We start from the raw sequence: 10,817 nt of genomic DNA, 5'->3' as shown, positions 1-10,817 counted from the left end.
CAGACATTTCCAGCGATGCATTTAGTTCTAAATGTATCAAATCCAGCAAATGAATACAGAAAAGTCACAAAGTGACACATGTCAGCCTTTCTCTACATATCATACAAATTTAGAGGTCAAATTACAATTAAGAGTGCATTATACGGATCCTCTGTGATAACATCTGTGATTAATGTGTGCTGATGTTTACTATGCACTTTGACCGCACATGTGCCTCCCTTTTCTCTTCTTACCGTGTTCACAGGTCACAGTACTCCCTCATGCTTCGATTACCCTCGCTGCGGAGCTTGCTTTCTCTGTCGTCCCCAGTTACACAGTCCTGCAGAATGCAGAGCTCAGGGGCAACGCAGAACCTCAAGAAATTGCAAGGGAAAGTGGCACTGGTAACCGCATCAACAGAAGGGTAAAAGTCATTGGTTTTCAATGTTTGTTTTTGTGTTTATAATTCCCTATAAACAGGCCCATTATACAGGTTTATTTTAGCTGTACCATACAAGGCAGTACTTGAGACTGTCCATAATAATATTTTTTTTATTTAGAATCATCAGTATCGTTGGGGGTAACCCTAATGAATTGTGTGGGTCTTGTGTACAGACATCAATAACCTGGCTTCTTTCATCTTCAAAATAGATCATCTGTAGTAAATGAAATTATGGCTGGACTCCCTCCAGAATTTGTTATTATTACACTATTAGATACAAAAATATTGTGCTAATTTTTTTTTTTATAATTTTTTTGGAAGAGATGCAGTTTTCACTCAATGTATGTTACCTGCTCAATCTACTAAACAAACACCCAGATTCCTTATGAAATTGCCTGTTATAAACAGTAGAATAGCTCTGTCTACACCACTCACTGCCACACTAATAAAAGTCTGTAGAGAAAAGGATTTTATTGGACAAGCAGGACTTTAGCTTTGCCATAAACAACTCAATGTGTCAACATATATCACAGCTCCCAACACCGGCAGCCTCCAGGCAAGAGAACAAAATGAAACGAATCACATAATTGTTACACTAGATTACGATCTACAACACTGTGATACTCAAAAATAATAATTTTTTACCTGAATTCCTTGTAATGAAAACAAGTTCTGGACAAGAGGCTGTCAGAATTTGTCCATGGGGACAAAATCTGGATAGAGGTTTAGGATTTAATTTATTTGACAAATCCACAACAAACACTGAGTAATGTGGCAGAGGACTGCATCATGATGCGGGTCCCGCGAACGTGGGCACATATGTTGCGGGAGTGGGCGGGATTGGACACATGTTGCCGGAGCGGGCTGGAGTGGAAACATATGTTGCGGGAGCGGGCTGGAGTGGACACATATGTTGCGGGAGCGAGCGGGAGTGGACGCATATGTTGCGGGAGCGGGCGGGAGTGGACGCATATGTTGCGGGAGCGGGCGGGCGGGAGTGGACACATATGTTGCGGGGGCAGGCTGGAGTGGACGCATATGTTGCGGGAGCGGACACATATGTTGCGGGAGCGGGCGGGAGTGGACACATATGTTGCGGGAGCGGCCGGGAGTGGACACACGTTGCAGGAGAAGGCGGGAGTGGACACATATGTTGCAGGAGTGGGCAGGATTGAACACACACATTGCGGCAGCGGGCGGTAATGGTCAGAAGTTCAGCGGGAGGGGGATTAAGAAAACAGGTCCGTGCAGGGCTCTAATATGTGGTATCTTGAACAAATATTGCTAGATGTTGTTCTTGCCTGACTTCCTATCCCCGCATCCTATAACTCTGTTTGGTCAGTCGTTGACACTCTCTTTTGGCCAGGATTGGTTTGGCAATAGTCCGTAAACTTGCTCAGGACGGGGCCCGTGTGATGCTGAGCAGCCGGAAGCAGCAAAATGTGGATAGAGCTGTGCAGGAACTAAAGGAAGAAGGTCTGGACGTAGAGGGAACTGTATGCCATGTCGGCAAGGGGGAGGACAGAGAGAGGCTGATAGAAACGGTGAGAACCTCACTTTCATTGGGGGCATAGGTGGAGATACGAAAAACAATAGAAAGGATGGTGGAAGTTTCAGACGTGCTGGACTGAAAAGGTGATACACATGAATACAGATTGGTGTTTATTTACTAAAAGAAGAGTTGGCATGAGTTTTCATTTCACTATTCATTATAAAAGGCCAACACTGGCAAGTTTCTGCTGCAAGACAGTCTGAGTTGGACCCACATAATCCAAAGTGTAAGGAGATTTTGAAGAAGTTTTGAATTGACCCGTGCATTATAGTGGGCCAGCCAAGCTCTTCCTGCGTCAGCAGCTCAGTGAGGTTTGACCTTTATAATGTATAGTGAAGCTGAACACAGCTCTCCTGTAACTCTTCTATTAGTGAATAAACTCCAAAAAGTGATTACAAGGTGTAATGTTGATGTGCGAGGACAGTCAGAGAAATGTAGGCACTAGAGCAAAACTTTGTTGTCCAATACATGAAACTAGTAGTGAGGTAGGCAGAGATGGATAGTCAGCATTGCGAGGTGTGAAGGAAATGAGTACACGTGTGTGTCAAGGTGTGTATTTGTTGTTTCAGGCTGTGCAGAGGTTTGGAGGGATCGACATCCTGGTTTCTAATGCTGCAGTAAATCCCTTTGCAGGGAACATGTTGGACTCTAATGAGGAAGTGTGGGACAAGGTGAGATTTTTCCAGATTCCAACACAAATTATCAGTCCAGTACAGCCTAACAGATCAACATCCACAGACACTGTCAAGTCATATTTTTTATTTGCCCAATCATCCATACAGCCGCACACCGACCTGTTAGCTATGCCCAACCTCATGTAAAGTGAGACGGCTTCCAATAAGCACACCATCTGAAGCCTGGGGCTCTAGCTTTGCCCCGTTAGTGCTTTTTTTAAGGCATCTAGTGTCCAGGTTTTCCTAGCCCCAATCTGTAAAGGGGTTGATCCTACTTTCACATGTTGATTAATAACAGATTAATCCATTGTAATTATGGTAGCAGGTGTTTTATTATAGTATCAGTGGTAAGCTGTTGATGATGTGTCTTGCATTCCCAACCTTTCCATCCAGAGACTCTTAGACTGCCACCTTCCAAGTTAGTGAGCATTACCATTTAATATAAGTACTGTATGTGAACGGGTTCCTGAAGCAATACCTGCAGCAACAGAAAATGAAAAACTAGAAAACAATTGTGCGTTTCCCACAGATTCTGGATGTGAATGTTAAAGCAGCCTTTCTGTTGGTGAAGCTCGTGGTGCCGAAAATGCAGGAAAGGGGGTAAGAAATTCAGTAAATTGTGGGTGACACATGGCTGAAAAGAATGGAAAATTATATGGGATATAGGAGATATAAGTAATATATGTTTCAACGGAAGCTGTGACATGGAGGCAGATGCACAGCTCCAAAAAGTAAATTGATACATTTGTGATATCAGTTAAATATCACCAGTGTTTAGGCAAACATGAGTGTCAGATTTGTTTTTAAATGTTTTATTGAGCCTCGGGGATATGCTTTGTGTGTATATAAGCAACCCTTCTGTCCCGTCTGATGGTTTTTCCTGTTCACTTGAGTCTTCGGATCATTATAACATGTACAGATCCACAGAATAAAAAGCCTCAGGCGCTGTAAGTTGTCGCAGCTCAGCGTCTTTTAATTATGTATGTATCCCCTTCTAGTGATTGCTCTTTGCAGCTGTGGACTAACGTGTCCAAGCAGAGTTATTGCATAGACAATAATAAACATAGTCTAATCATAGTTTGAGTTTTGCTCTTTGCCCTGTCTTGCGGTGGGTACTCCTCATTGTAATCAGCTACCTAGACTAAGCTATGTGCTCAGAGTTCAGGGACACTTCTATTCATTTCTCGGTGCTTGTGCGGGGCCCTCACAGCTCCAGGATGCCGGGGTTCCCAATTTCACAGAGAGAAAAAGACACTATAAACTAAGCAACATTCAGTTAGAGAACAGCAGTGGTGTTACAGTTCCAAAAAGCACCATATGACCTCACGAATTCAAGCAATTGATTTAGCTCGAAATGTAATAACTATTTTCAGTTTGACAGGGGACACGGTCATTAGGTGTGACATTATAAATCACGTGCACCATTTACTTTCTGGCCCCTCCCGATATATCGCTCTGAATTCACGCTAATTCAGGTGCTGTTTGTAATGATACTGTTACTGGGTTATTTGAAACCTTCCTGAATTTGGGGCTTATGAATGTAATGTCCACTTAATTAACCCAGCTATTCATATAAATAGCTGTAAGGCTCATTTAGATATTTTGATTATATCTGGACTCTACCAGATAATATTGGTATACTGTTTCTATACCTGCCAGTACTTTTTTAGAAGTACTTTTAAGTTAAAGGATACACGAAACCAAAGTTCACCTCCATAAGTACAAGACATAGTCCCATCAGGCACCTAATTAGACAACGGAGAGCCAGAAGTTCTTGTAGATCTCGTCATCAAGCAAAAGTGTATGCAAGTACCTGATCATCTGAAGGTCTGTCATCCCAGATGGCTTCAATAGAACCTCATAGCACCTGACACAACATCCATATGCATACAAAATGGAATTACTTAGTGTCGTTAACCACCTGTAAATTTACACCTACAAATGGTGTCTATCAGAAGTATTATTTTTACTCTACTGGTAGTAACTTTCTTTCTTTTCCAGGGGCGGCAGCATTGTGATCGTCTCGTCTGTGGCTGGTTTCACTCCATTTCCGGTGAGGACTATGCTGTTCTCTTGTGCTCCAAAAAATTACAAAAGGGAAACACACACCCAGCATGCATATACGACTACAGGTTTCGGGGGAGTGCTAAAATGCCCAGTATGTGCATACGACGACAAATAGGAATCGCTCACATACTGCAGATGCTATTTAGAAACACCAATCTTAAGTATAAATATTGCGAATTCTGTCACACTACATGGTCATGTTTGGCTTAGCCCTTGATTACACTAAGATCCCTCAATCTTGGCACTTTCTATTTAATGCTAACATAGCTATATGGAGCTGAACCATTGGTACTGCGTTATTCTTTAACCCGCAGACACTCTCCTGCATTTTATATCCGTCTTCGGACATCTGTTCTGTTTTCACAGCTTCTTTGATATCCCACTTCAACTTTCTTTCCACATACAGACTGGGCTATTCCTTCCTTTCCTACGCCTCTAATATATACACACAGCCATTTCATGCACCTATAGCACACTGCGTTTTTAACACAAAATTTTAAACTTTGTCCCTTTAGTCTCTAGGGCCATACAGTGTCAGTAAGACGGCACTCCTTGGCCTTACCAAGGCTCTGGCACCGGAATTAACTCCTATGAACATCCGAGTTAACTGCCTTGCACCTGGACTGATCAAGACCAAATTCAGCTCAGCCGTGAGTCTTAAAAGAAATTTTAATCATCCAAGTAAAATGTGAATTCTTGGTTGTAATGCAAATGCAAGGTGGAATGGGTTGATTGTTAAATAGTGTACCATCCTCCAGAATGGTTTATGACTCTGCTCTCCATGCAGCTTTGGAAGAATGAAGCAGTTGTAACCCACCTGATGAGCACACTAGGTATCAGCAGGTAAGTCACACATGGGCTTTTTTTTGTTTACACTCTTCTATAAATCTTAACAATAATGGGATCAAGTAAACATAAACCTTTGAGAAATTGTTCAATATTTGCTTCTCTGCACATGACTTTTTTGTATACGTTCCTGTGTCTGAGCAATTCCAAATAAACAGAATTTGACGGACGATAGTCTGCCCATAGTTTCTGATTAAGGACTTCAATCAGTCATTGCTCTCATCTTAGATTCAGGAAAGATTTATGTCTAACCCATACATCTTTAAATTTTCTCACCTTCTGGTGTGGCGCAGTTCCATTTATCTACCACCCTCTCAGTGAAGATTTCTTCTCTCAGCTAAATGGTATTTCAGTCATAAATATATCTTATTTAGTTTACTTGCCCTGCTGTTTGGCTCCTGGCATGCAGTCACACTATGGGGTATGCTTATTAAGTTCTGTGCGCCATCATATCAACCTTACAGCAATGTCCAACACTCATATTAAGCAATGCCTACTAGAATCATTCATGTTTCAGGTGAGTTAAAGTCTAGTCATGCAAAATGTCGAGTTCTCCTGACCAGCTGCACCTCTTAATCACACGTTAAGAGCAGTGGCGACTCTAGAAACAATATATAGGGGGGCACATTAGATATCACAGTCAAAACGGGGGGGCCAAAAATAATTTCCACCATTAAATAATACCACTGAAAAAAACATATAAACACTGTAGATATGTGTATATGTGTGTGTGTATATATATATATATATATATCTTCTTAAAAGGGGAGGGACATAGAGCTGTGGCATTGAAATTGGCACGCTGGCCGCTTTAACCCCTTAAGGACAATGGGCGGTCCCTAAACCCATTAGTTTATTGTATATTGCTGATGAAAGTCAGCAATGACTGAAACGTCGACTTGACTTTGTTTGAATAACTAGAAGTTGTTAACTTAAAGACCTGGAGTGCTGACAATCCTTTGAGAGTGCTTTGTATGGAAACTGCTGGTTACAAGCACTAGGCTTGGAATATTTGGAATGGTGTGCAATGGACTTTGTGAATATATATATATATATATATATATATATATATATATATATATATATATATATATATATATGATTGTTAACAGCAATCACACTCCTATCATGCCCAGGTTCTAGCATGTACTGGTTGCCTGGGCATGATAGGAGTGTGATTGCTGTTAATATATATATATATATATATTTTAATATTGTTTTTCTGTCCAATGTTGTTATGTTACTTTTAATAAAAGTGTGGTTAACACACCAAAATTGGACAAACAAATCAACAACAATATTATATATATAGATATATATAGTTGCTAACAGCAATCACACTCCTATCATGCCCAGGCAGCCAGTACATGCCAGAACCTGGGCATGATAAGAATGTGATTACAGCCTCCCTATGCCATGCACCCACCACCACATCCATGCTATCACACACACACACACTCAGTCACAAACATTCAGCATAAACTACAGCATAACACCCATCACTTTCACACACTTACTAATCCACTCTCACTGGATTTCTCTGTCACTCCCCCTCCTCCTCTTCGTTCTTCTTCTTGGCTCTTTTTCTTCTGTGTCCTGTCCTCCAGTGCAGTGAGTGTGGTAGGCTTCAGTGTTGTGCGCCGGGATATGACATAAAATCCCGACGCACAGCATCAGTTGCGCGCGCATCACAAGGGAGCAGGATCAGAGGTCTGCATTAACAGACCTCCCGCTCCCTTGATTGTCTTTAAGCCAGTTAGAGGGAGATCTTTGGTCTCCCCAACCGAGCCAGCCCCTCTATTTATTACTGTCCGTCTCTGGAGGGGTGCCGGCGTGGTGGCACCCCCTTGACGAGCGGCACCCGTGGCGGACAGCCCCGCCTCCTGCCAGGTACGCCACCGCCCTGGACCGACCAGCCCACCGGGAAATCTCCCGGTGTCCCGGTGGGCCAGCCTGGGATGGGTGGTTCCAAATTCGGCGGGGGGGGGGGGAGGAATAACTTGGGGGGGGCAATTGCCCCCCTGTAGCAACGCCACTGGTTAAGAGTAATAGAGTTGCCATAAAGCACTGAAAGAGACAAGCGACTTGTGCAGAGGTTTAATACTGTTGATGAGGCCACTTGCTGTACTGCTGTTCACTGTAAAGCAAGCACCTACACACAAGCTCTGTTCTTTGTACGTCATCACATTCATTAGTAGAGCCGAAGTCTCCCAACCATGTCCTTAAACCTATTACAGAAAGTGGCTTAAGTAGAGACAAGCTGGGGGCCTATAAACATGCGTACAATTTCACTTGCAGGTGTCTAAATTATTAAATAGAAGTATATCAAAGGGTTATAACGCCATCTTTGCAGGAAATGCATCTGAATTTTATCCCAATAAATAGGCCACATAATGTCAAAGTAAATTTATTTCTCATGACACTGACTCTGCTGTTGACCTACTACATATTATATCTCCAGTTTTTAACTGCTCATTGCTGGGATTCGGCCATCATAAAACATTACCTAAAAAGTATTCTGTGGTGTATCAGGTTTCCATTTGTCATTTCATTAGGTCTACGCTGCTCCCCTTTTCTTTGCCTCAGGCATACTTGTTTGCAAAATTAGATGGTCATACATAAAGAATATACTGACATGCAAGATTACTAATTTGTGTTGTGGGTACCATGGAAGAATATTTGGGGATAAGACCGGGTTTTCCAACATATTACAGTTTTTTAACAACTGTCCATAAAGTGGTAACAAGCACTAAAAATCCAATGGACCGTTTCCTTGATGTGTAAATGAGCAGGACTGTTAATCCCAAGGAATATAACAACCACTCTCATGGTTTAATGAATGCACTGCCATGAAATTTTAATTGGGAAATACTACCTTGTTAAAATGGTATGGCTTGTTAGCAAACAAAAGCACGACATACACATATGTCATTAGTAGCACAGTGGTTGCTGAGGAAATGGGGCCAATTGTGCAAAGATGAAGGCAATTGATAGTGGTAATTGGTATTTTCACAGTCGCTTTGAAGAAACAACCAGTTAAGACACAATTTATACTTGCACCATGTACTTATAATGCGGTTCTATCAGAATGCAGTCAATGCATTGTATCGTGAACGCATGAGAGATGTATTGCAGATGCACATAGTACCTAACATCATCTTTACATGGACCACCAATTCCTGTGGATGCATTTCCCCCTGTAAAGTACTCCTTAACAAGTTAAAAGGGCCAGTTGGGCCATGCTGGCATTAGAGATCAATGATGTGGTCTCTGACACTCTAAAAATGATTGTCTGTATTGACCACAGTGGCCTTCCCTAAGGAAATACAACACACACTGTGAAAGTATGCCATATGGACTTTTTGCTCATCTGAGTCTGAAGACATTGAGTCTGAAGATTGAATTCACGAATGCCAGTTAAATTCTTAGATAACTTGCTTAAATTCAGTCTGGTTAATTTCCCCTGTGAGAAAGGCCAAGTCAGCCTAAATACGTGATGAATTACATTCTGTGATGAATTACATTGTGTACAGCTTGACCCAAAAATTGGCCTTTGAAGCTTGTAGGTGTGCGAACTGGGGTTGAGTCCGCTTAAAGTCTTCCTTTTGTTAGAGGTTTGGTCCGTCCATTTGGATACTTGCAAGGGCTTATGTTATACACGACGGGCCATAATCCAAGACTAGAGGCTTAGATGTGAGGAACTTTTAGTTCACTGAGAGGGCAGCAGATAAAAATACACCTTCCCAACAGAAATTGTAGAGGTTAATACAGTGGGAATTTAAATATGCATGGGATAGGCATAAAGCTATCCTGTATCTAAGACTACACCAAGGACTGATTAAGGTCTGAGTATTTAAGGGAAAATGGGACTAGATGGGCCAAATGTTTCTTATCTGCTGTCAAATTCTATATATTTTCCTATATACATAGCAGGATATCTTCATGGGAATATTTAATGCCACCTTACATTTCCACAAATCCACATACACAGAATTCTGACTTTGCACGGTGCATTGTGGATGCAAGAGCCAACCTAAAAGACATATTTTCTAGGTTTTACTGTATGTCTTTGCTTTATAACCTTTATAGCTTATACACTCACTGGCCACTTTATTAGGTATTCCTGTTCAATTGCTTGTTAACACAAGTAGCTAATCAGCCAATCACATGGCAGCAACTCAATGCATTTAGGCATGTGGACATGGTCAAGACAACTTGCTGAAGTTCAAACTGTGGAAGGAAATGGATTTAAGTGACTTTGAACGTGGCATGGTTGGTGCCAGATGGGCTGGTCTGAGTATTTCAGTGGTGGTATAATTGTGTGGGGGACATTTTCTCGGCACACTGGGGCCCCTAGTACCAATTAAGCATCATTTAAACGCAACAGCCTACTTGAGTATTTCTGCTGACCATGTCTATCCCTTTATGACCACAGTGTACCCATCTTTTGATGGCTACTTCCAGCAGGATAATGCACCATGTCACAAAGCTCACATCATCTCAAACTGGTTTCTTGAACATGACAATGAGTTCACTGTACTCCAATGGCCTCCACAGTCACCAGATCTCAATCCAATAGAGCACCTTTGGGATGTGGTGGAGCGGGAGATTCGAATCATGGATGTGCAGCTGACAAAATCTTGACCATATGGACCAAAATCTCTGAGGAATGTTTCCAGCACCTTGTAGAAAGTATGCCACGAAGAATGAAGGCAAAGGGGGGTCCAACTCGGTACTAGCAAGGTGTACCTAATAATAAAGTGGCCAGTGAGTGTACATTGACTGACACACACATAATAGATGGAGGTTTTTCCTATGCAAAGTGATACCCTGTCATTTTGATAATAGATGTACTTTAATATAGTGTTGTGCAGATCTGTGGCTCGTGCGCTTAAAGCAGACATGTTTGGAATAAATATATTCAAACCTCTCCTTGCAGCAAACACATATAAAAAATAAACTTGGTCATATTGTTTCCCATTTAACCAATCACCTTGTCCTATTGTACTGTAAGTGCCACTGTAACAATTGAATATTCAACGAACAATGTTGCTTAATAGTGGATAAAGGAAGAAGATACATCTTAAACATGTGCCTTTTAACACAAAATAGTGTGTACTGACATTACTATTTGTCTCACAGGATTGGGGAGCCTGAAGATTGTGCTGGAGCAGTCTCGTTCCTCTGCTCTCCCGACGCATCATATATCACCGGGGAAACTATCGTGGTGTCAGGAGGCAGTCACTCTCGTCTATGA

The 10,817-nt window shown here is 41.8% G+C and overlaps 1 protein-coding gene across 1 annotated transcript; it reads left to right on the top strand.

Moving 5' to 3' along the window:
- Window positions 1–326: 326 nt before the first annotated feature.
- Window positions 327–10,817, top strand: LOC149300481 (dehydrogenase/reductase SDR family member 4-like). The gene is made up of 8 exons (XM_089485136.1): window positions 327–403; window positions 1,788–1,965; window positions 2,543–2,644; window positions 3,177–3,247; window positions 4,649–4,700; window positions 5,230–5,364; window positions 5,502–5,557; window positions 10,703–10,817. Exons 1-8 carry the CDS (start codon window positions 327–329, stop codon window positions 10,815–10,817), a joined length of 786 nt encoding a protein of 261 aa, XP_089341262.1.

This window comes from Sceloporus occidentalis, unplaced genomic scaffold, assembly GCF_023333645.1.
Source record: "Sceloporus occidentalis isolate IW3139 unplaced genomic scaffold, rSceOcc1.0.p SCAF_24, whole genome shotgun sequence".
NCBI lineage: Eukaryota > Metazoa > Chordata > Lepidosauria > Squamata > Phrynosomatidae > Sceloporus > Sceloporus occidentalis.
This window is presented reverse-complemented; position numbering and strand designations above follow the sequence as displayed.

Coding starts and splice junctions, on each gene's coding strand:
- LOC149300481 (XM_089485136.1), top strand. CDS start 327: ATGCAGAGCTCAGGGGCAACGCAGAACCTCAAGAAATTGCAAGGGAAA. Junction 2,645..3,176: donor ATGAGGAAGTGTGGGACAAG/GTGAGATTTTTC, acceptor CGTTTCCCACAG/ATTCTGGATGTGAATGTTAA. Junction 5,558..10,702: donor AGCACACTAGGTATCAGCAG/GTAAGTCACACA, acceptor TTTGTCTCACAG/GATTGGGGAGCCTGAAGATT.